We start from the raw sequence: 27,030 nt of genomic DNA, 5'->3' as shown, positions 1-27,030 counted from the left end.
TTTCTTCATCCGATCACAATTAATCAATGTAAAATAATAAGCAGAATTCCTTGAGAATACTTTAACAGTCTCTAATTAGAATCATCTTCGTTGGAATGTTTCTGCCGCGGAATGTTCACGAAGTTGAATATTTATAATAATAAAATTATGAAAATATATTTACAAATATACAGTATATGTTTCTATAAAAATAGTGACTAGATTTATAACATGTCATATATAATTTATAGAGATACAACTCCAGAGATTAAGAAACTCTTCAGTCCTCATGATAACACATATCTATATGAAATAACTAAGACTCTAACATCTCAAAATGTAACTGACAATGTAAAAAAAATCTTCCTCTCAAACAATTCCAAATATGTAAATACTTCAAAAACATATAACGTATCTGTACTGTTATGACGAGACATAGGCACTTCATGGAAAGACACAAGAAGATTCTTTATATCTATTGTCACTGCTGGACAAAAGATATTCTGTTAAGTTTATTTTTGTAAGTCATAGGAAATCAATGAGGTTTTTGTGGTATAACGTAGTTTCAAAAATATAAAATCCATCTTCAAGGCACATTAGGAGTTTGACATCACTTCCGCACCAATAGCAGCCTGCAACATAGAAATAAAATCTGATATTAGCGCTAATGGTATTTCTTTCCATTTTTCAAAAATCATATTAGGTGAAAATCCTTTAACCTGCAACGTACATCTATGGTAACTCCTTTAAATTATATAAATAGTAGAATATGATCAAAAATTGAATATTTTGAACTAAATATCACCTTTATTACAGTTATTATTTCTTTTCGACTTATGGCAGCGAAACAAACATATGTACCTCAAACACTACCTGAAAGATTTTGAAAGTAGTGGACAATACCAACACATGTCTAGCACCTATTACAACAGCTGGTACAAGGACAGTGTGTCGGAATGAAAAGTTCATTGAAATTAATTATATTAGGAAGAACATACATGGACATAGAAGTTACCCGAAATACTCAAATACACGCGCTATACAAGATGATAACCAGTCCCTCATGGTACAGACAACTCCTGATTTACGTTTGCGGAGGTAAGTAACGAGAACCAATAAAATTACATTTTCCTTGTTTATCATCTATATTAAATTAATCCAACATTTGTAAGAAATCAAAATAGTGTAAAAGAAACTGGGAAGCTAATAATGCATTATCTAGAAAACCAATTGTAAGAATGTGAATCAGAATATTTTTCAAAGCCCCCAGATTCAAAGAAAAGCGATCCGCGCTATTAGTGGAACACTATTGATAGATGCACGTTGTTCACTGACCGCTCGTTGAAAGGGAAAGCCAACTGAGAGTTAAGTTACCAGGAAAGATTTATACGTTTATCATCGAAAGGGGCTATGAATCTTACCCTACTTTTAGAAATTTGTTCACGGACGCAGTAAAGAGGGAAGGTTTGAAAAGGGCTTCTTCTCTCAACAAGAAAGGATTCTAAACCAGAACACATTGGATCCTTTACTAAGCAACAACTCTCTGATTCAAAGTTACTTTAGCTTTGACACAAACTCAAGTAATGCGAATTCATATGTGAACTTGTTCTTTGTGCAAAATGCAATATATCATATCAGTCGAGAGAGAGGAAGCCAACGAGTGTGTGAGGGACTTGAATCTTCCTTTACAATCAGATGCACAGCAAATTTGAGCCTGCATTTTAGCACACCGCAATTTGAAAAGGGATTGAAATCAAATAAAGAACGGACGTTATTCGCTGAGGCAACGCAACGGCTATGAGAGGTCAGTCAGTAAGAACGATGGATCGAAATATATTCATGATACGAGTCTGTGCGGTCGGAATGGCCGTTACGCGTTACAGGCAAGCAGGGGTGGACACGGAGAACGAGTCAGCTTTTACCGCTCGCACTTGTAATGCATATTTCATGACCTACTAAAGCTATTCAATTTATTATGCCCTTTTATTTATCTCGCCTTCCTGTGTGTGTGTGTGTGTGTGTGTGTGTGTGTGTGTGTGTGTGTGTGTGTGTGTGTGTGTGTGAAGGGTATAATTAATTCTTTCGCACACGTTTTAAATACAAGTTCCTTAAGAAGTCGAGCAATGTTGCACGCATGTTTCCAATGAAAAAATTAGTACCATGAAAGGGAAGTGACGCATTCAAGATGAGAAGAAAGAACCATACTTTGAATATTTAGTGAAGTCAGAAAATTATACTCGGTGATGTGAGCAATGGTGGAAAGGAAACCATCTCATTTAAAGATCAGAATGTGTGGAAAGGGATATGTAGAATGCAGAAAAACATTTCAAATATGTTCCAGAACAGCTCTTAATATAAGCTATCTCACTGTTGCAAGAGATCGTGTAAATGATTCCAGTTCGTATTCAGAGACTTAACATCTAAACGCAACTTAAAATGTAGAGTTAAATAAATACCTTGAGAAAGAAAGTATGTACGGACCGATTACATAGCTATGCTTAACACGAAATAGGGCCTACATGCAAATAACATGTTAAAGCCTATATAAAATAATAGTAAATGGATGTACTGTATTGATATATTTATTTTCTTCTACCACCTCTCCTACACCCTGGAGGAATCGCGGATGCGAACTGTCACGCAAGTGGATATGGTCTTGTTTTCTGGCTGGCTGCTCTTCCTGACACCAACACTATACGGTGGAATTTATTTCTGTGGTGGCTGGTAGTGTAATGTGTTGTGTGAATATACAAATTGAGCGAGTTGGCTACGCGCTATGAGTCGTATAGCTGTGAGACGCTGAGTTCGAACCCCATTGATGACAGCCCCGATAATGTTTTTCCATGGTTTCCCGTTTTCACATCAGGGAAAGTTCTATCTTAATTAGGATTACTGATGCTATCTTTCTCGATCTAGCCTGTTCCTACCGTAGCCTCACATAAAACGCTGAGTTCGAAAAAAAAGCAGTTATGTAAAAGATTGGAAATTTTCTCACACGAAATGCGAGATTTTTTAAACTTCACATAAAATATAGGTTTGACGTAACCTTAGTGACAAATTCTTCCACAGTCGAGTTCATTACGCTCAGGCTGTTATAAACATGAAAATGAATTGTGTTAACGACACCAGTATGTTAAACCAAGTGTCAATCATGTTAATTATACTTCATTAGTTGTTTAAGGGTTGCGACATAAATAGGCCAACCATTCGAATGTGAGGTTATTAAATATTACGAAGATGAATGAGAAGGGTGCACGGTAGTGGAGTTACAGAATAGCTTGCATTAGGAGTCTATTAGACGTGTCTGAAGAAAGACTTATACTGATGGTCAGGTATCATTAATATCTGTTGAAAGATGCATGGTGGACCCTAATGAGTCTACTCTTCTCCGCCCAGGAAGAAGAAGGGCTAAAGTAGGGCGCCCTGCCCTTCATCGCCCCACAGGGGCGGCTGTGAGCGTAACTTTCTATTGACTGTAGTTTTACCCTTCACAGTATGTTAAATTAATTTTTAAAAACATTCTCCATACTTATTATATACACAAAGTAACCTCCTGGTGTTATTTTCAGCCATGACGCTTACTCAATGCTTGACTTATATGAGATCTCCCAAGAAGAATGTTCAGGTGTGAATGTTTGAGAACTAAGGGTTGTAGCTTTTGATCTGAATTTTATGCATTTTCATCACAGCTCAGTCACCCTGGTTCATGGAATTTCCTCGAAAATCTTTGCTGTTCTAAAATGAATAGCAACAATTCAGAAGAAAACAAAACTGAATGGTCACGCGTCGATATTTAGAAAGATTGAAGGAGAAAGTAAATGTTTACCGCTGAGAAAACGCAATGTATCGGTTATATTGAGTCACATGAAAAAAAAAAAGTGAATTAGTACAGGATGACTGATGGAAGAAAGTCGATGTATACTTTTTGAAACCTGACCACCTTCCAACATCGATGTTGGTGGTATTCATCGTTAGAACATACGATATCCCGTTCTAACCCAGGGAAAGACGTCGTCGGTTATAAGGATTCCAGTGTGACTTGAAAGTAGAAATTACTAAGTTACTATCGCTAGGAAATATGCCGTATCTCGTAATTCAGGAATTATATTAAATGCTTTCCTACCGAGCGAGTTGGCCGTGCGGTTAGGATCGTGCAGTTGTGAGCTTGCATTTGGAGATAGTGGGTTCGAACCCCACTGTTGCAGCCCTGAAGATGGTTTTCCATGGTTTCTCATTTTACACCAGACAAATGTTGGGGCTGTGCCTTAATTAAGGCCATTGCTAGCCCTTTTCTATCCCATCATGTTCATAAAACCTGTCTGGGTCGGTGAAACGTGAAGCAAATTGTAAATAAAAAAAATTAAAAAAAACATTCTGTGTGCTTCTTGTAATATTTCTTATCAATTGCTTATTAGTTGTTTCCTTTGATCTTTTATTAATTCGTATGATGTGTTCTTTTTCAACAGCTCATATTTTCGAATTCTTGTCTAAGCGGTAGACAAACATACATAATTTATTTATTGCGAAACGCAGATCTACTATTTTATCATTTTTTAATACAGCCCAGTCAAGTTTACAGATTGAGAATTTCCGTTAAAACTTTCTTCTGAAAACGAAATGAACCCCAAGAGCAAGCACATGACTAAACTAATCCCACGCGTCCATCAGGGCGTATTTAACAAGTTTAAAACATATGCCTGTTAAAAGTTATACTGTATAGGACTGAGAATATCACAAGAGAATAGGAAGATGTCAGTCGCGAAGGTGCTTCATCACGACGCTAAATAACGATATAAACGTCAGAGATGAACGGTTTAAAGCTATTTATCTGTTTATCAATATTAATGAAAACATAAATAATCGGCGCGTTAAGAAAATGATTCATTCAGAGGTGGAATTTAAAATATGCCTATACTTTATAAATAACCAGCGACATTCATTCATTTATGAATAATAATTATTACACTGTGGATAAAGCGGTTGCAAGCTATTCCTTCAACCATCCAGCTTGCGGGACCCTAAAGGCGAATCTTTTCCTTTCATGTAAATGTAAATTATGAAGGCTATCTGTTAACAAGAAATAGTATTCCTTTGAATAATCATTAAAAGACTTGGGATCCCGTACCTTGTCCCTATAGAACGTGCAGTCTATACAAACCAGAGCACTTTTTTATGCAGCCAGCCTTCTCGCTCTATTTTATTTGTACCTAGCCAGTTGTATACATCATTTCAATAACATTGACGGCACCTGTAGTCGGGGAGAATTTCTTTGGAAAATAATTTTGCCAGGCAACATGAATTGCATCAATTATGAATACATAAATACACAATTCGAAATCGTATTTTGTAACGATATTCCTTTTTACATTTGCAGAATTAATTAATGCACTCGTCAAACTATGAATGCTACTTCTACTCTAGGTTCTTCCCGAGAGAGAAAATTGTGTTTTTCTTTGTGTGAAGTAAAGTACTGTATCTTTCCCTTAGGGATTTAGGCCTAGAGTATGAGAGACGTACGTAACGTGCATAGAGTCCCAGTTTTATATAGTGTTGTTTGTACATACTTCAGTCAGTCTCACATTTTTCATGTTAAGCACACAACCTAACTGGCCGAGCTTTCGAAGACTGACAGTTTTTGGTATTGATAAAGGAATTTTTAAAGGCGGAAATAGAACATTCCTAGACCACGCAAACGTAATATCATCGAAATCAAAAGAGAAGACGGATTAGGCTATCCTAGGTCTTCGGATAGGAAATATTTGCAAGAAATGGAAGCAATGCTGATGACCTCGATTTCTGACTAGGTCAATGATTTTACCTAGATCTGAGGGATAGTTGGAGAACCACTCGTTTCCGTGAGAACAACTGAGGAGCTATCTTACGAAGAGATATTGGTCTCGGTATAGAAAGCTAAGAACAGCGGACGAGAGGATTCGTTGCGCTGACTACGCATCACCTCGTAATCTGAAGGCCTTCGGGCTGAACAGCGGTCGCTTGGTAGGCCATAGACTGTCAGTACTGTAGCACTTTGGACATATGGCAATATGGCAATGCTAGATTCAACTGAAGTCCCGTGGTCGTCAATAAGTCTCACAAGTTGCTTGTCGCTGAAGAAATTCTAATAACGTTATGATCGGAGATAATTCCTGAGCAAAGCAAGTAATAATACATCCTACTAATTACTTTTACGGTTTTCGGAGACGTTGACGTGCCAGAATTTTGTCCCTCAGGAGTCGTTTTATGTGCCAGAAGATCTACAGACACGAGGCTGACGCATTTGAGCATCTTTAAATACCACCAGACAGAGTCAGGACCGAACCCTCCAACGTGGGTTGAGAAAGCCAGCCAGCGCTCTACAATCTGGGAAGCAAAGCAAGCTTGTAGTTTTACGTTATTACTGATATCGTGATCATAGAGAAGGACCTCCGGTTTTACGCGGAATCAGAGCTACAAGGATATGACCTTTTTCTTAATCCCGCGTGCATTTACCGAGAATCGAACCATGGTCATCCTGAAGTCACTCATCTATCAAGATCCCCCATGATATATTCTATACATGCACCAGTTCTTAGTATTTGAGCAGAATAATTGCGGGACGGAACAGGACGGCTAAAGGAAGAAAAAAAGAAGGTAATTAAATACGGTTACAATACAAAACTTGAAGAATGAATGCAAATGAGTTGAACTCTCCAGTGTGTAACACTCGTCAGTGCCTTGGGACACGCTCGTGTCTTTGTAACTTACCCATCTGGAGTGTATTTATCTAATTCTATATATTTAATTTATGTATCTTGTATGTACTGAAATGAAATGGCGTATGGCTTTTAGGGCCGGGAGTGTCCGAGGACAAGTTCGGCTCACCAAATGCAGGTCTTTTGATTTGACTCCCGTAGGCGACCTGCACGTCGTGATGAGGATAAAATGATGATGAAGACGTCACATACACCCAGCCCCCGTGCCAGCGAAATTAACCCATTATGGTTAAAATTCCCACCCCTATCAGGAATCGAACCCAGGACCCCTGTGACCAAAGGCCAGCACGCTAACCATTTAGCCATGGAGCCTGACTAAAACATTGTAATCATATGACAATTCAATAAAATTTAGCCCAATGGCCATAAATTCCAATTCCATCTCCTTCATTTCACACATCCTTTACCCGCCTACCTATTCCAGCACATCTCCCCAACCTGCCCGCATTTCTTGGCGTTTCCCTCTAGGTGGCCCGCCCCACACCCCTCAGGGTGGGGAATGAAAACTTCTTCTTCTTCTTCTTCTTCTTCTTCTTCCTCATCATTTGTAACTAAATAGTACAGGTAAGACCCTGTGTTGGTAACTGGTGCTGTGTCATAAATTACGATGGTAGCAGTCCAATCTTCCTCTACCGAAGATTACACTGCGATTTAATTAACCCCTAGCCAGAGAGAAGGCGTTACCTTCTATGTGACCAATCCGTTCCCTTCAGGGAGGAGAATGAAAACATTTAGATGATATTATAGATGATATTAAAGCAAACTAATTACTCATGCCTCATATTTCTTAAATTCAACGGCAGAGGTAGTCGGATTTTTGGAGGGCGGAAAAAAGTCCATTCGGCACTCCATGTCGTACGATGTCGGCATGTAAAAGATCTCTGGTGATACATTTCGTATTTACCCGACAAAATGAATTAAATCTCAGCCCTAGACGCCCAAGAGAGATCCGGTTTACTCTGTCTGCCATCTAGCGGACCTAGAGTAAAACGGAACGTCGAAATTGACGAGCAGACAGCCAGATGGCGTCAAGTCGAAATGTCTGCACACGGTAGCTGAGGCCATACGATTATTATTATTATTATCAAAAGAAAGTGTAGTGAGAACTTGTATTCGAAAATAAAAGAAAAGGGGAATATTTTGAACATAAGCCACGGTACTGAGTCCAGATATTCTGTATTATTGTGATGTCTGCTGGAATGATATGTAACAAATTATTTGGGGACTTGACATGGACAATGACCCTCTGTAACTTGAAATAAGATACTGATTTAGATTAATAATATGATGTGTGGCCTCCGGAGGTTATTATGAGGTAGAGAGAATGTGAAACCTAGTGTCGGGACATAGCCTACTCCTGGGGAATAACACGAAAGGGTCTACTCGAGGCTTAACGTCTCCATCCGACTTACGAATCACCATCAACAGCGGCATATGCGGTCACTCCATATAAATGCTACTGAGAGTTTTGGAATTGAACCGAGCCTTCAGGCACGTAATCTAGTGATCTGGCAGTGATCTTCTACGAAAGGGACTCGAACCAGCTTACGACGGTGTCAGAACACAGAGACTTGACGTCTTAATACCCATGGCTACCAGGCAGATAATAATAATAATAATAATAATAATAATAATAATAATAATAATAATAATAATAATAATAATAATTTTATAAGGAGTTCAATTTATCTTCCGCTTTCAATGGCCTTTTAGGGACGCTAGGGGTTGCCCAGAAAGATATTGTTTACCAGTAAGTCCAATGTTGACTGCAGTGGGGTTCAATAACACAACCTTGAAGGCAGGCAGTGAGCTCCTATCAACCTTGTTATCCAGGTAGCTGTATGTTACAACAGCTTCCGGGGATAACTTAATGGCCCTTATACAAATAATAAATCTCACGCACTGTAGTTCTTCACTACAGTTCTGCCATGTTTTAGTTCGTCGACTACTCTAACCAGCACTGCCAACCTCTAGATCAGCGAAAATGCTACAAGCGCATGGAAATTCGGCTACAGATGTAAATAATCATCTACGCTCTAATCCTGAAGAATATTCATACCACTACCACCACCATCACCATTACTACTGTTCATACTTAACCCCATTTAAGAACCGCTAAATGTAATTATACCCTTGTATCTTAACTATAATAGTTCAATCGCGATACCGAATAAACTGCAGAGTAAACACCGAGAAGTTATCATTTACCGTATCTTCACCTAACAATAGACAATGACTATCATTTTGTTATTTTCTATTCACTTTTGAGATACTTAGTGAGAAGTTATTAAACGGAATCTGTAGAATTTACAACACAGTCTACTTAGAAGGGAGATAATCGCCGCTCCCCTATATTTCGACCTACTGCTACACCCATTCTGTCACGATCTACGAGAGCTAAAATGCTACGCGTAGCCCAATTCGGCTACGGTTGGCAAAGCTGACACCAACTTTCAGGTTAAGAAATGTCGTATTTTCAAGGACATCTCTTGATCAATCTCCTAAGGAGATTTGTACGAGGGCAATGTCTTTGGAGACGTTAATAGCTAGACCAAACTTACAGGTTCTTTTATATGAACGCTGAAACTGGGTCTTGGGTGTCCTATGAGTGCAATAAGAAGAGTATTGTGCTAAGGCGAAGCTTTCATTTCAAGGCCGGGGGATTCCTTTATGGCCAAGAAATATTTTAAAATATCTTTTCAATGCATGTTCGTTCAAGTTAGGAAGAGGGAAAAAAGTGTGTAGAATAGGAGGAGGTAAAAAAAAAAAGGTAGGTAGAAAGACGAAGGTGGGAGAGCCATGTCTTTATGTTCGGGCATCCCAGCGTGTCGACGGACTGAATGGGGCCTAGCCTGGCCTGGAACGGCGTGCTTATCCTGGCCGAGCGGCACAAAGAGACCAGGCCAACATCGCAGGAAGGACTGTGCCGGAACACACTCGATAACTGTGCAGAAAGAAGCGGAAGAATGCTCACAGACTCAGGCTCGGAAATTAAGAAACACCGTCGAAAGGGAACGCAAGGATTAACATTTCCCCTTACATCTTCACACCAGTTGACGAGCTTCGGGTGAATGAGGGTATGAGTTCAATTCTAGCCTTCAACAGGAACGTAGTATAAGCTGTACCTTTCCTCAGGTTGACAAAGAATGACTCAAGTAGCAGTGAGCTTGCATTTGGGAGATGGTGGGTTCGAATCCCACTGTCGGCAGTCATGAATATGGTTTGCATTTTCCCATTCTCGCACGAGGCAAATGCGGGGGCTGTATCTTAATTAAGACCACGGCTGCTGCCTTCTACCTTCCCAGTCTTAGCCCTTATTATTACGTTGTCAAAAATACTCCATGTGTTAGTGCGACATTAAACCACCGGTAAAAGAAAAAGAAAGACCTGAACAATCACACACTGCCCAAAATGAGGCTTTTAAAAATGCCAGACTGCCGGAATTTTGATTTCAAGTGCGTTTCTTTAACATGGCAGTATTTTACACGGGCCTATCGCATTTACGTAGGTATATTTTAACGCCAATCGGCTGCACGAGGTTCGATTCACAAGTGTGTGCACAGTAGAAGATCGCTAGACCAACTACACTATTTTATACCACAGCCAGTCCTGCTCAGTGGCTGAGGTGGTAGGAACGCTGGCTTTCTGATCACAAATTGGCGAGTCTGATCCAGACTCTGGTAGCATTTGAAGCTGCTCAAATACATCAGCGTTGTATTATTATTATTAATATTATTATTATTATTATTATTATTATTATTATTATTATTATTATTATTATTATTATTTGCAGGTTATTTAACACCATACAAAAAATGTTTTCAACAACGCTGGAAGGTCGAGGTCTGTGGACATATTCCGTAAATAAATAATAGCGTATGGCCTATGGGGAGGTCTGGTGCAAGTCCCTCGACTTGTTAAGGCGTCAGGTCTGTATGGTCTGATACCGTGGTTTGCCGGTTCGAGTCCCGTTGGTCAAAAAAATGTTCACAGTCAGAATATCGGCCTGCAGGGTATGAGAGGTGGTGGTGGTGTATAATTTCTAATCACTAGAATGAGTGCCAAACCTCTCCCCAGTGTTCATATGGAGTGAGGACATATGAGGCTGTTTATGGTGATTCGTCCGTCGGATGGACGCGTCAAGCCTTGAGCACGCCTATTAGCGATATTCGACAGGAGTATTTCATGTGTTGACACCGGGTTTCACCCCGTCCCTACCTCGTTATCGCCATCATCCCACATCCAGACGCTATGAAATCTACTGTTGAAAACGACCGAAATAACTATCCAATAAAGGTTAAAACTCCAATCCGATCTGGAATCGAACCCGGGACCTCTTGGATGAAAGTCCAGGATGCTAGCCAGTCAGCCGCGGTTACGAGGTTTGGGACTAAATAGCCATGATATTAATTAATGCATTTACTTTGTCCCGAGTACACATTATGGAAAATCGTTTTCACGGCAACCCATGTGACAGTGTGAATGTAAGTTCGCATCTACATGACCTGACCCGCGTGCCCAACTCGCTCGGTGGTTGTACTGATTGAGGGAGGAATTATCGTGTCTTCTTGTGCAGTCGTTGACCTGAAATAAATTTACCATCTTAGTGCTAGCAGTCTCGAGCTCAGGTTACCTGATCAGCGAAACCTGTGCTTAGATTACTATGGGTGGGCTCTAGGTTGCCAACGTTCAAGAACTGTATAAAATAATGTTTTGTGTTTAGGGAGATTATTAAATGATTGCACTCTCATTCTCTAAGCCATGGAATAACAGCAAGCGATACTGGATTTAAGATTAAACGAGTATAAGGCATAATTTAAAACTTCAAATTACAGATAGTTCCGAATCGACAAGGTCTGCTATTGAAAGGAATTTTCTTCTTCTTCTTCTTCTTCTTCTTCATGGCCTTCAACCCAGTTTATTGAGGTGGACACTTAATGAGGATTGAACTTCATTGTACAGCGGTATGCCCTTCCAGGCGCCAATCGTAGGTGGAGGAATCTATCGTGTATTTCTGAGCTATCGTGTATTTCTGTGGTGATTGGTGGGGAGGTGTGTTGTATACATATGAAGAGAGTTGTGTAAAGACGAACATTAACACATACTACCGAATTAGAGTAACTAACTATACGTATTTAAACTCCCCGGTTGACCGGGAATCGAACCTGGGGTCCTCTAGCCGAAGACCCCAACGCTGACCATTCAGTCGAGGAGCCGGACTGGTATCAAAACGATTACTGGAAAGATTTTGTGATTTTGTTAGAGATCATGGAGAATTGCACTTCTCTGATACCAGAGACTGAAAAATACTGCGACGCCAATTATGGCAGCGAGGTCCTCTAAGTTCCGTATCCCCTTGAATATACGGTATAAGTGCAACAACCGAATACCGTTTACAGAATTATGTTCTACAAAGCAATTTTCACAAGTTATTGAAAAATATCTATCATTATGTCCGGCTGCATGGCTAAACGTTCAGCGTGCTGGCCTTTGGTCCCAGGGGTCCCGGGTTCGATTCTCAGCAGGGTCGGAAATTTTAACCATCATTGGTTAATTTCGCTGGCACGGGAGCTGGGTGTATGTGTCGTCTTCATCATCATTTCATCCTCATCACGACGCGCAGGTCGCCTACGGGAGTCAAATCAAAAGACCTGCACCTCGCGATCCGAACATGTCCTCGGACACTCCAGGCACTAAAAGCCATACGCTATTTCATTTTCATCTATCATTATATAAATAAATCCATTGTATATATCGTATTCGTACAGAAACGGACGGATTTACACACTCCAAGAAGCATTTTTCTTTAATAAGTTAATATAATTGTATTTAATATTCCAGAGGAGGAATTCTATGATGCATAGTCTATCCCGCCTATGCTGGCAACTCTGAGGAGGAGATATCTTTCAGGAATTTCTTCACTTTAGCGAGACTGCCTTTGCTGGCGAGACCCAATGTTTACAGTGTGCTGCATCTTCTGGTATGGGCTAGAACACATTTGTTACCCTCATTTGCCTGTCTCAGTCTCATCCTTGGCTTTGGCATCATTAAAGAGACAGGTATGAGCGATGCTAGTAATACTATTGCCTATGCAGCCAGTCCCTGTTATGGAAGTTGTGAAAATGTCGCTCATATGGTCGGCAGGTGCGTGCATTTTAGTGGGCTAGGTAAACTAGTATGTAACAGCAACTTCTGAGGGAAAAACTAACCTAATCTCATGACACTACAGCCCTGAAGGGCCTTGCACTACCAAGCGACCGCTGCTCAGCCCGAAGGCCTGCAGCTTACGTGGTATCGTGTAGTCAGCACGATGAAACCTCTCGGCAGTTATTCTTGGCAACTTCTGAGGAAAGCAATGGGAAACTACCTCATTACTCATTTCCCTAACATGCCTCTTCAGTGATGCCTAGGCCATCATGACAGCTGATGGTGTAGCTGTTGATAATTAAATCATCCTTCAGGCTGATTACCCAACGTGCATACTGAGACCATCACCTGCTTATGCACCACGACCTACAAGCCCGGAAAACACTGACATGATTTGTAGCGCCGGCCGTGAAAGCCTCCACTGCTATATACTGAGACTATATTTCACAAGCACGTTCATGATACTTCCTTAAATTCATCACCTTGCTATTAACCCTTAAACCAAAGATGTCTGAAAACGACACCTAATGTCAGTGCTACCGCGGTTTTTGAACTAGTATAAAGCTGGGAATGACAGCTTGGGATTCGTATATGGGAAACCTAGAGCTCAGTCTAGCATGACTTGTGCCAAGATTCTGGTTAATCTTTTCTGTCCGATTTTCCCTGGTCAAATTTAATTCATTCCCTGCCTCTGACGGTATTAAGTTCCTGAGTAATAGGGTGCCTTTCATGACAATCGCCAAGAGCCCCAAAATTGTCTTCCTTCTTCAGTTATCAGTCTGTTAATCCCAACATTAATGTCAACTAAACCTGAATCAATCAGTCAATAAATCGATCGAACGTTTCAGACTGAGTATACATCAAATCTAGGGTTCAAATTCCGGCATTAATAGCAGTCTACCAAAATCTATATTCTCAGGCATGGCATGAATAATATCTTTCTCGGAGGGATAAACTTGTCGATAATATACCGGGAACGTTGAGAGTCGCCGTAAACATGATATTCTTATTTGGTACAAGGTATAGCCTATGTTATAAGGACCTTGAAATTAAGAAGTTTGCCATGAGCGATGTTTCATATAATATTTTATCAGTCATTTAGAAAAGCTCACACCAGCTAATCACGGTGTCAGTAACGATCACGCCCATTCGTAGCAGTTATGTGCGTCGAAGAAGAACACCGACATGTTCCACATTCCATCAAAAATGTCAATCATTTTCTTGTGAATTCTTTAACTGAATAATTATGTCGATCTCTTTCGACCTAGTGTTAATTAGTTAAAATATTAATATTGTCTGTAAACCTTTCACCATCTGGGGACGATCTGACTTGTAATGAGTTGGAAGCGTATCCTTCTTAAGGCACCATTAGCATTTTTTGAATGAAAAACATATTTCTTTCTAATTGAGTGAAGTTATGCAGGAGATAATGATTTGAGTGCTTGGTTTCTGCGATTTGGTATAGAATCTTTGTCACACTGTAACATGAATAGAATAAACTACAGAATGAAGGAGGATGGATGCGTGAAGACGTACAATAGGTGTCTATAAGACTGTACTGCTGTAGGTAAGCCTTTTAACGAAGAACAATCGAAGACAAACATGCATAGACAGTGGGTGCTGGAATATTAACACTATGACTTGGCACTATTTAAAGAACATTAAGCTATTCTGTATGACCACAATGGAGTGTTGTGGGATAACAATGGGCTTCAGATGAGGAAACATTAGCCAAGCCACTGTACATTATCAAGGACGCTCGTGCCATTAGCCATCTCCAGAGCAGTTTCGCTCTCTTTCTTGACATAACGTCACTTTTCAAGCTAACCCCAACCGAGGGGTCCATAGAGAAAAAGGAGATATTTTCCGTTTATCTCCTTTCTTCACCCCCCTCCCCAAACTGGCAGCTTTGTATACATTCTTAACAGAGCCAGGACAACCTGTCTCAAAAGATTCAAGACTACCTGTGAGCTCTTTTCATTTCGTCTTCTGCTAGCTTAAGGAGAGCAGAATACCGGGCTGAACAAGAAAATTGCAGCAAGGTGAAGTTAGCTTTCCGTCCTTAAAGTGGGATGGACTGCGAATCGTGCAAGTATAATGCAACGTAAACCCAGAATAAATGCATTTACGATTCATTAAAAGAAAACAAGTACCGGTAGTACAAATTACTTGAATCTCTGTCAATACACGTGGATTTCTCGAAATGAAGCATAATATTTTAGTGATTCAAGTTTCACATAAATATGTGGGTCGCGTAACTTATGATTTAAGATTAATAGTGACATAACTCTACAATTGCATTCTTCCGAACTGAAACTTGAGTTTCAAAACTTCATGAAGATTGTACTTGAATTTAAACTATTTGCTTATGTTGGGCCATGCCGTAGATCGATGTACAGTATGCACAGGTTTACAAAATTCCGAATACATTGCAGTATGTAGTTATAACTTCCTGAGAAGACTTACTATGTCGGAATGGTTAGGAGCATTTCTTTTGTCTTGAAAATTAATAGTGTACATTTACTTTAAATGGATAGAAAGAGGGGTTGCGCAACCCCAACTGGGAATCGCTGAGCTCGATTTTAAGATCTTTGATGGGAGCAGGTAAAGGAAAAGCTTGGGTACGTTCAAGAATGAGATAACAAAGTTCTTAAATTGTACTTCCCCTTAAACTGAGAGAGTTGGCCGTGCGGTTAGGGTCGCGCAGCTGTGAGCTTGCATTCGGTTATAGGGAGTTCGAACCCCACTGTCGGCAGCCCTGAAGATGGTCTTCCATGGTTTCCCATTTTCACACCAGGCAAATGCTGGGACTGTACCCTAACTACGGTCACGGCCACTACCTTCCCAATCCTAGTCCTTACCCATCCTTGCGTTATCGAACAACTCCGATGTGTTAGTGCGACGTTCAACCACTACCGGTAAAAAAAAAAAAAAAAAAAAAAAAACAAGGTTACCACTATCTGGGTTACTTTCGAGCTGATATGATATTTGGAATTGAAAATATATGGACCAGGGATTGAATTACGTGACCCATGTCTCAAAACAGTAGTGAATGTAGAATAATTCTTGAGAAAGTATACTCTGGATAGCCACTTTCAGTGCCTGGGTTTTCACCTCGTATCCTAACGTGGAGAGGACTAACTCAGTAGGCAAGTGAAGCAGGCGAATAAAATGCTTTGCTAAACAAACTGAGTTCATTATTTCGAGGTAGAAAGGAAGATCCTATTATTTTAGCGAGCTGTGTCCTATTACGAGGAAGACGAGACTGGGAGAAAAGATAAAAAAAGAGACAGACACGAGATGCCTCTCTTTTTCCTGGACTTAATGAAAATGTCCTTGAGCGTATTTAAGGGGAGCTGTCTGTCTCATGTATGCTATATCTGATCAGCCGCTTCGAGCATGGGCAGTGTGATTCATTCCACAAGTAGGCTATAGGAGGGAGAAATTGCTTCAAATTCTAGATTATTGAAAACGTTCTTCACCCAGAACAAGTAAATGGATACCGTAATATATATTTTCATAACGGCGTGTCATATTTTTGGCGCTAATCCATAGTATACGCTTAGCAGAGTCAATAATGATAATAATGGAAGCTGAGGTTGGTTATCCCATTCAAGCGGTAGAAATACCGTGATCAATCAACTCTGATTACGCTTGTAGAATTATTTCATAAGATTACTAGCTCTGACGAATGTGCATCTGTATGGTAGATGATTTAAACGGTAGAGCGTATGAGCCCAAGTTGCTGGGTTCGATCCCGGTTCAGCCCAATTATATTTGAAAGTGCTGACGGTAGATTTACCAGCATTTAAAACAACTACTGCAGGACAAAATTTCAGTACCCTGACGTCTTCCAAAATCGTACAAGTGCTTATTGGGACGTAAAACCAATAGCATTATTATTTAGATAAAAATGTGAGAGAGGAAACGAGACAGGCATAGGCTCCTCTAGTATCTGACTGGAATTAAAATGGAAGAACCTTGACAAAAAATCCAAAGATTGATTAGGGTGTGACAGCCGAGTGGCACTGTCACTCTCTTTTTATCGAAGGTGGTCACGGTTCGAATCTCGACGAGTACATGAGGGATTTTTCAAATGGAGAGTCAAGTTTCCATGTAAAGCTGAAGGTCCCTTGGCTATGATTACGGTATCAACATTCACGTATAACTAAAGGTTCCTTTCAGAGATTGGTTGTGCCCGAGTTCGTACCCACTTATCTACCGAATATAAGGATAGTGGTCACTGTAGCCGACACGTAAAATCAGGATGATATCAGCTCTTTTCCGTAATAGTACTAGAAAGCGAGGATATCCTCTCTGAAACTGAGTGACAGTCCAAACAAAATTAGTACGTACCTTCGGAGTGAGTCATGATGTCCAGCTGTTTCAGGAACACAAAGAACTCTATAATTTGGTATTCTTATTATAAGAAACGGTAGTGGAAGAACAAAGACTATGATTTGGAAGAGGGAATCCAGCGTAGCTCCTGCTTTGTATTATGTAAATAGGGTAACCATTCTGGGAAGGTATGAAACGGAAAAGAAATTACTTCCTCTATAATGCTAAAACCAAGGCGTAATTTTAAGATTAGAAACAACTTAACGAGCTTGAATTATCTATGCTTATAGTCAGCATTGAACATTGACACTTAAAATTAATTCAACTGAAGTCCTTCTTCCTCCGCTTTTCCCTCGTACTGTTGAGGTCAAGCATGTAAAGAGTGACCTGACCCACTTTTACGACCGGATGCCCTTCCTAACGCCAACCCTATTCCGCGTTCCTGTAGTGGTTGCCAGTGTGTTGTAGCCTACATAAAGTATACGAAGAGGAGTGTTTTAGGATAAACAAAAACAACCAGTCTCCGAGTCAGAAGAATTAACAACAGGCGCTTAAAATATCCGACCCGGCCAGGAATCGAACACGAGACCCTCTGAAGCGAAGGTCTTGAGGCTGACCATTCATCCAATAACCCAGAGAAACAGGGATAAAAATAGCATTTCTCATTTTAGTTGGGCTAATAATATGACAGTCCGCCTCTGTGGTGTAGTGGTTAGCGTGATTAGCTGCCACCCCCGGAGGTCCGGGTTCGATTCCTGGCTCTGCCACGAAATTTGAAAAGTGGTACGAGGGCTGGAACGGGGTCCACTCAGTCTCGGGAGGTCAACTGAGTAGAGGTGGGTTCGATTCCCACCTCAGCCATCCTCGAAGTGGTTTTCCGTGGTTTCCAGGCAAATGTCGGGATGCTACCTAACTTAAGGCCACGGCCGCTTCCTTCCCTCTTCCTTGTCTATCCCTTCCAATCTTCCCTATCCCCCGCAAGGCCCCTGTTCAGCATAGCAAGTGAGGCCGCCTGGACGAGGTACTGGTCATTCTCCCCAGTTGTATTCCCCGACCAAGAGTCTGAAGCTCCAGGACACTGCCCTTGAGGCGGTAGAGGTGGGATCCCTCGCTGAGTTTGAGGGAAAAACCGAACCTGGAGGGTAAACATATGATGATGATGATGATGATGATGAAGATGATGATGATGATGATATGACAAATGATAGACTACCTAGCCATATAAACAAAATTAAGTCTAATTACAAACCTAAAATATCGTACATCCACTAGTTTACTTTCTTTAGAAAACTAAATCAACTATTATACATGGTGGCCCTTTTTAATAACTTACTACCTGTGAGAACCAGTTAACAAAAGAAAGAAGCCTGACGAAAGCAAATATTCACAATACGTGAAAAAAAATGCACCAGCCTTATTCACTAAAATACAAAGTTGAGAAAGGTATTCCACAAGGACGAATTTTTCTCTCCCTCTCTTCCAAGAGGTAAATATTGTAGACTACATTATTATAGAATAACACAGCGGAAATTTGCACGATTTTTTAAATAATATTAGCACTTTGAATTATATGCAACAGATTCTTTAAAACCAAAGTATCGTGATATTTTACCTCTAGACAGAATAGCACAAATACAAAAATAACAGACATAGTCAAATAAACAGAATAGAACTATGAGAACATTGTGTGAAAATGCAACTTGCTCGTGAAAGTATTAGTAAAAATACATTGACACTCAAAATAAATGCAGTTTTATTTCGTTTACAATGCTGTGGGACAAGCTGAAAAAAGGCTATCACGTACCACCAAAAACAAAACTGGCTGTTCAAATGAGACGGTAAATAGGGCAATAAGCAGTCAAAAACACTTCTATTTTATGCTTTTTACATAAACAATAGACATATACAATGAAGTCTAAATAATTTCCATTGGATCACATTACAAAGCAACTACCATGACCTGCATTTACGATGTCGACTTACAGATACCAGTTTAAGTTCAACTACCTGGCTTTTATACTAATTCAAATGCAGATTTGGCGGTGTTTTCTTTTCTACTCCTTTACCTGGCCCCTTCTTTAGTAAGAGATTATTCGGTAAAAAAATGTCAAAATATACAGAACGCTCATCTTCTGAATAAAAAACGGACAGAATACTATGACAAAAAATATTATTCAAGTAAAGCAGGAAAATGTTGTTTCAAACAGTTAGGATAGTCAGGTTAGAAGCGAGAAAACATTTAATGAGAATGTCAAAAAATGAGCTGAACAGAAATAAATAGGCTATTGCACAGACTGACGTGATCAGATTACTGAAGGATATTTTGTTTGAGATTTGAGTTTAAAAAATGAATGACTTTGAAATAGCGAACTGCGTTCGAAATACCTACGTTAATCAGATTCGAAATTTCAAACGAATTAATTCTAAAAAAAAAACTAATCCAATTACCGAACAACAATGATATAATGATAATGATGATGCAGTGACATTAGGGGATGAAAACCTACTTAGAATAACGATGATGATAATAATAATTACTAGTGACAGAGGATTTTGTTCTTTAAAATAACAAAATCGTCGTCATTATCATTATAGCCATTTCATCGTCAACATCACTTTTGATAAACTAGATATATTTATGTAAATGGTACCTTTTTTATATACACATACAGTATAAATGCAAGAGTAACGTGTGAAACTTCAATTGCGCACTGAAACTCCTACCTTAAGACACAAGCATATTAGAATGCCTTAAATAGAAAATGCTATGTATATATACAAGTACCAATTTACATCTTTCAACAAGATCATTTTTGGCTCTCTGTACTCCTAAATTTAGATCGCTATCAGATACAAATTCTGAAGTTTATACAGAATGACATATTTGTGAAGAGGAAAGCCTTGGGGCTGACCGAGATGTAACGGACAAACTTTTTTATTCGACACTTGTTTTAAATTATTGCAAACAAGTTTTAGAAGGCCAAGCAATTTCAGTGACAGAGGTTCAGTGTCTTTTAAATTAAGGCTAAGACTGAGGGAGCGATATTGTATGGTGGGGTAAGACTTGTTGGCGGACGACAGCCAAGCCGGCCGGTAGGCTCGAGTCGAGTTGAGCGTTGTATGTCAAGGACACGCTGCCTGGCAAGAACTTGAACCTGTGTGGCTGGCTCACTTTCCCGGCCACAGTTAAGTAATGCTTGAGTTCATTGGAACTTCCTTCAACGAGACACAGCGCGCTACTAGCTTTCATTTTCATTTCATTACAGCGTGTGTTGGCGCTTAGTTATTGTGTGTAAACAAAGCGTGACGTCAGATGGCGCCAAGGATGCATGCAGTTTACCGATATCTCAACTATGAATTTATTGTTACACTAGCGGTTGGATTTAAGCAGTACTACCACGAGAATTTATATCTTGCTACCAAAGTGAACTGCAGCTCAGCATGAGACTGAGACTGTCAATCGACGTAGAAATTACTACACTAAAATCCATTTTAGAACCGCAACGATTCAATAAATGCAACTGATTCGGATTTAAGGGCTTACGAAAGAGGTCGTTTAATATAGTAAATTAGGTATTTACGTTTAAAGTAAGAAAGCAGAATTATAAAAAAAAAACAAGTACAAAAAAATTATTTTTCTGGCAAAATTTCACACCAGTTAAGTTTTTTTTGTTTTTTTGTTATTTAGAGCATAAGTTTATATTGGATTCGGTCAGTGATAGATCAAGTTGCATAACATAGCCTAATACTGTTGAATGCACCTAAGTATTGAAGATTATTGTTATTATTATGATTATTTCTCACTGAAAAAGAAAACCATTATAAAACTTCCGGAAGGCCTACCGGCAAATATATAAAAAATTACTAAGATTGAATTTATTTCGGCAGAATGTATACAGTATTTTACGTAAACTCGCGAGAATGTAAATATTGACTATCTAATACAGATATTCACACAGACACTTCTTTCGCGCATCAGAAAATTACGGCCAAATTATTTATTTCAAGGTTATTCGGTCACACACCCCAGACCTCTGCATGATTTCACTGAAAGTCTTACGTTTAATTTTCCCAGAGGAAAGTGCAAATAGAAAATATTGAAAACTTTGTTACAGAAATATTTAATTTATAATACTACGTCCTTCTTCTCGTCTAACTAAGCTATTACTTGTTTTTCTATAGCGATTTCTTTTATCAATAAGCATTTATTTATTGATTCTATTCGTTTTCAATCAAATACTGGACTGTGGGAGAATATAGTAATTCCAAAAATTTTATCTAACTTCGCATACTATCTCGTTTACCAACTATGCATACAAAGATAATATTTTTTGACATTCAACAGCCTATCAACCAACAAGGTGAGTAATGGGAATTTTTTCCACTAATATATACAATATACATAATTATAACTTGACACTCACCGTCACTGACTCTGCTGCCACCATGAGATCACATCCAGGAGCTCTTCGTCTTCCGGGCTCATCGGCTCGTAGTTTTCGTAGCTCTCCTGCTGATAGACGGAGGCGGAAGCATAGGACGCCGATCCAGAGCTCTCGGACGCGTAGGACGGCGTAGGTGACGAAGACGCCTCCGAGCAGGGTGGAGATAGTGCCTGTTGGGGCAGAAGCTGCGGATGGTGCTGATGGGGGTAGTGGTGAGACACAGTCGATACCAATGTACTGGTAGACTCTGGACTGCTTGAGTAGTACCCGGGATCACTGCTAGCACCCACCACCGTTCCACTGGGCTCAGGTGTGGACGACGTCGTAGAAGAAGTTTCTGCTGCATGGTCGTCCAACATCTGCTGCAGACTCCTGATGTATTCCAGCGCCAACCTCAATGTCTCGACTTTACTCAGCTTCTTACTTGCACCACGTCCGCTGTTACTCCCCGAAGACGATGACGGCGACGCCAGAGCGGCACAAACAGACAGCGGAATATGAGATCTCAAAGTAGCAAAACCATTATTGACTTGCTTTACACGATTTCTCTCTCTCGCGTTCCTCCTCGCCACCGATGCAGGTTGGTGGCCTGGCATCCCTGAATAGGATAGGTGGGTACTATTCGAGAAGTTAATTCTTCTCTTACACCTGAGCATATCTGCGGATGAGGATGATGATGTTGATGTAGCTGTAGATGACGTTGATGACGATGAAGACATCACTACAGTAGTTCTTGTGTCAGCCGGTGCAATAGGCCTTTTCTGTTGCACAAGTACAGTCTTAGCATTCTGATGAGGTGATGTTAAATGTGAAGAAATTTGTTGCGGTGCAGTCACAATAACACAGTTCGTAGCATTTGGTGTCGGTTGAACTAAACTTGCCATCGCTTTCTGTTGAGGTCCCAGAGTCATGACGTTTAACGTCGTAACTGTGGCCATAAGCCGCCAAAGAAACACTTATAAAATAATGATATTGTTATTAATAGTTTACTTTCAGTCTGTCACCAAGTAAAGTCGGCGCGTGCCTCCTCGCGTGCCGATCAGTGGCCTTGTAAAGATGCTCGCGCCAGGCCACAGCCTATATAGTGTCTTGATCTTCTCAACAAGAAAACAACCACCAAAACGCTACCTCACTCACGAAACGCAACTGTGTTCTCAAACGAACTGGCTCTCTTGACATGCGCTGCAGTCGGTAGCTACTCCCGAAATGCTCCTCTGAACTCCCAGTCTCTACTCTATGTACTGGTAAAGATACAACTCAGCTTATCCCCACCACCTTTTTTTGTATGTGTGTGTCAGTGTGTATATATATGTTAGAGTTAGTAAACCCTAACCTCTGTTCCCCTCTGCGCTCTCCCCACTACCACATCATTTTAAACCTCCCCTACTTCCACAAAAAAGTTCTGTTCTTATGTATAGAGAGAGGCCTATTTCCTCTCCTGCTCGCACCATACTGTCTCCGTCTCGCTCTTACTCCATCAACAATGCGCTTCGAATCCGAAAGCTCCGCCTTAGGTTGGTTGGGGGCAGAGAGGGGAGTTGAACACGCTATTGTATGTCTATCTCGCTTGCTCTGTCGGGTCGCACGACCAGGCGGAGAGCGCGTGCCTCAGACGCGGGGCGCATGGCAGAACAGGCCCCAAACTCCTCTCCCCTACCTACCTACCTACCTCCTTTCCTTCCTTCCTTTCTCCCTTTCTTCTTTTCCTTCTCTCTTTCATATCTCATCTTACAAAACATTTTTTATCACAATTTCCCAGTAGCTTTAAGAACAACACGAACCTCCAACCTAACCCACTAGCACTATTTAAAGCAATATTAAGAACAAGTATTCCTAATTAAGCTGAATGCATAGTGAGACTTCTCATGGCCATCGGTTCGCGTCTGACTGTAGTTGCAACTTTCGCCTTTGTGAAGGCAAGTTCATACGATGAGAATTTCTAGCAATGAAGAATTAGAGGTCAGGTAAACCTGATCGAGTAGGCAATGTCATCGACCAGCATTTACGATTTTAAATAACAATACAGCAAGAAAGCAAAGAATGTAACATTCATCGTAACTGTCCCTGCTACCACTACAAGGTCACCTCCAAGAGCTCTTCATCCTGCAGTCTAATGAGCTTGTAAGATTTAACTCGATGACTACGAGCTGAGTTCAATCGCTGCTGCTGCTATGTGTGAGGTATTTGATACCAATTTCTAACCTAGTGGTTTTTCAATCAGGTTTGTTTTCAGTCATTTCAAGTATATGGCAGGATGTCCGGCTACAGTTTAGTCATTTCGAATCATTAGAGGACAGGAGGTGATTATGGAATACTGTTTCTGTTTATATTATTATTATTATTATTACTATTATTATTATTTTTTTTGCTAGGGGCTTCACGTCGCACCGACACAGATAGGTCTTATGGCGACGATGGGATAGGAAAGGCCTAGGAGTTGGAAGGAAGCGGCCGTGGCCTTAATTAAGGTACAGCCCCAGCATTTGCCTGGTGTGAAAATGGGAAACCACGGAAAACCATCTTCAGGGCTGCCGATAGTGGGATTCGAACCTACTATCTCCCGGATGCAAGCTCACAGCCGCGCGCCTCTACGCGCACGGCCAACTCGCCCGGTATTATTATTATTATTATTATTATTATTATTATTATTAGTAGTAGTAGTAGTTGTTGTAGTAGTATAGGTAGACACACTTGAGAACTTAAATAACATTTTACGGGCTGAAATATACTCTATATTTCCTATGCACGAACTGTTGATCTTAAAACATACAATAGAGTTATGTACATATAGCATTTTTTTAAATGATAAATGGCTGGGGTTTAGGAATAGGGCTGGATTTATGGAATATTGTAAATGAAAATGAAAATCCACAGCCTGTTTTGAGCCATTCGACCGGCTCGGGGATGGAATGAATGAAGCCTCCATCTAGCGGCGAAAATAGGAATTGTGCCGGCTGCCGAAGCTTGTCGCACTCCTCTGGGGCAATGGTTAATGAATGACAAATGAAATGAAATGATATTGCGAGTGTTGCTGGAATGAAATATGACAGGGAAAACCGGAGTACCCAGAGATAAACCTGCCCCGCCTCCGCTTTGTCCAGCACAAATCTCACATGGAGTGACCGGGATTTGAACCACGGAACCCAGCGGTGAGAGGCCGGAGCGCTGCCGTCTGAGCCACGGAGGCTCCCTGAAATATTTTAAATATTCCCCTAAATTATCAAAATTATTTGCAAATGTTACAAATATGCATGTAGTCGCATCCAGCACTCAGGAGGCATTTCACGTAAAATGTCTTCCTCATCTACTTCTTAAAATGTTTACCCTCCAGGGTTGGCTTTTCCCTCGGACTCAGCGAGGGATCCAACTCTACCGCCTCAAGCTCCACGACACTGCTCTTGATGCGGTAGAGGTGGAATCCCTGGGTGAGTCCGACGGAAAAACCGACCCTGGAGGGTAAACAGATTAAGAAGAATAAGAATAAGAAGAAGGAAATAAAGAAATCCAAATCAAACTTTGGGGAAAAATATTAGCTGATATACTTATATAGGTCTATAGAAACTCTGCTTTTAGTGGGATAAATAGTAGAATGACAATGTCAATGGGATCTAGCAAAATGACCGCGGTGTGAATACTGGCCAGTGAATCTGAGATTTTATAAAGAAAAGTAACGTTCGTGCGGTTCAGATTCTACGTAAACCTACACTCATGATATCAAGAGTCACGTTAAACTATACATATCCTTCCTTTTCTGCATTTAGCTGTCCCATCTGGCACAGCAAGCTTATTTCTTTGTGAATTTTTTGCTTCTTTAAAAATCCTTTAACCGTTAAATTCTTGTATAAAAAATATACAGGCACAAAAAACAATGAAATGGTTCATTCTTCCAGGGGGGACTTCTAGCTTTCGACTACCGTAGCTTATACATAGCCTATCATCTTAAAAAAATAACATTCCTAGTCATTGGTTCATGCCCCTGTCGGGTACAATACATAACCTACAGTACATAGCCTCCACACCAAGCCAGCTGGCTGTGTGGCGCATCATGTTGCTGCGAGCTTGCTTTCGGGAGACTGTGGGTTCGAACGCCGCTGTCAGCAGCCATGAAAGTGTTTTTTCGTGGTTTTCATTTTTACACGGGGCAAATCTCGGAGCTGTACTTTGATCAAGGGCACGGCCACTACCTTCCCAATCCCAGCCCTTTCCCATACTTTTATCGTTGAAATCTTTCCGTGCAGTACTACGACGTTAAACTATCCACAAAAAACTGTAGCTTCCACTGAAGTCTCGGCTGTGTGACAGAATGGAAATTGTTGAGGTATGGGTGATATTGATTAGTTGGTGCTGAGTAATGGCATTCATAGCACGATTAGTGAAGTTACGAAAGGAGCTCCTGATGGGTTTAGTCGTGCTGCAATAGCAGTTTCTCGCCCAGTAAGGAAAGCAATGGCAAACTCTGCAGTGTACGCCTCATTATGACGCTTCCATCCCTTCTCTCACTCCATCGTTCGAAATTAAAAATGGAACTGAAACCTAGCAGAACGTCCGCGGACGTTCCCACCTGATGAATTATGGTTGAAAAACTACATTACCGTACCATCCACCTCTACAGTTTAACGGCTGACGTCTTGTCGTGCCCGGGTTCGATAACCGATACTGCTAGAAATGTAATACTGGCAGGAGGTCAAAAAGGTACATGCAGCACACCTGCACTGGAGGTGTGCCTAAAAAGAGCTGCACGAACTCGGGACGAAGACACGAGTTTATCCGGCTCCTTGACGGAATGTTCAGTGTAGTGAACTTCGGTTCAGAAGGCCCCAAGCTCGACTGTAATCTTAAAAGGTTGATTCCCTTGGCTCGGGGACTGATATTTGTGCCGTCCGAAGACTCTCTCCAACTCATACGTCAAACACACAACGCAACTCCTCCACCAACATAACACGCAGTTTCCCACACATGGCACATGCCGCCACCCTCGCCGGAGGAACTACCTTACATGGGCTACATGAGACTAGCAATAGCCACACGAAGTGATTACTTTCTCCCAGTTCCTATGGGTGAAAATTAGTGTGATTAGTTGCCACCCCCGGAGGCCCGGGTTCGATTCCCGGTTCTGCCATGAAATTTGAAAAGTAGTACGAGGGCTGGAAAGGGCGGCCTAGAAAGGTCTACTGAGTAGAGGGGTGGGATCGATCCCCACCTCAGCCATCCTACAAGTGCTTTCCGTGGTTTCCCACTTCTCTTCCAGCCAAATGCCAGGATGGTACCTAACCTAAGGCCACGGCCGCTTACTTCCCTCTTCCCTGTCAATCCCCTCCAATCTTCCCCCACCCGCCCCTCACAAGGCCCCTATTCATAGCAAGTTAGGC

General features: G+C 40.8%; 1 protein-coding gene across 1 annotated transcript; it reads right to left on the bottom strand.

Moving 5' to 3' along the window:
- Positions 1-527: 527 nt before the first annotated feature.
- Positions 528-22,655, bottom strand: LOC136881136 (achaete-scute homolog 1a). The gene is made up of 2 exons (XM_067153806.2): positions 21,641-22,655; positions 528-611 (listed from the first exon to the last, which is right to left on the bottom strand). Exon 1 carries the CDS (start codon positions 22,597-22,599, stop codon positions 21,643-21,645), a length of 957 nt encoding a protein of 318 aa, XP_067009907.1. The 5' UTR covers positions 22,600-22,655; the 3' UTR covers positions 528-611; positions 21,641-21,642.
- Between the last annotated feature and the right edge of the window lie 4,375 nt (positions 22,656-27,030).

Source organism: Anabrus simplex, chromosome 1 (assembly GCF_040414725.1).
Source record: "Anabrus simplex isolate iqAnaSimp1 chromosome 1, ASM4041472v1, whole genome shotgun sequence".
In the NCBI taxonomy this organism is placed as follows: domain Eukaryota; kingdom Metazoa; phylum Arthropoda; class Insecta; order Orthoptera; family Tettigoniidae; genus Anabrus; species Anabrus simplex.
This window is presented reverse-complemented; position numbering and strand designations above follow the sequence as displayed.

Bases quoted from the DNA above. Each gene is read 5' to 3' on its own strand.
- LOC136881136 (XM_067153806.2), bottom strand. From the start codon at position 22,599: ATGGCCACAGTTACGACGTTAAACGTCATGACTCTGGGACCTCAACAG.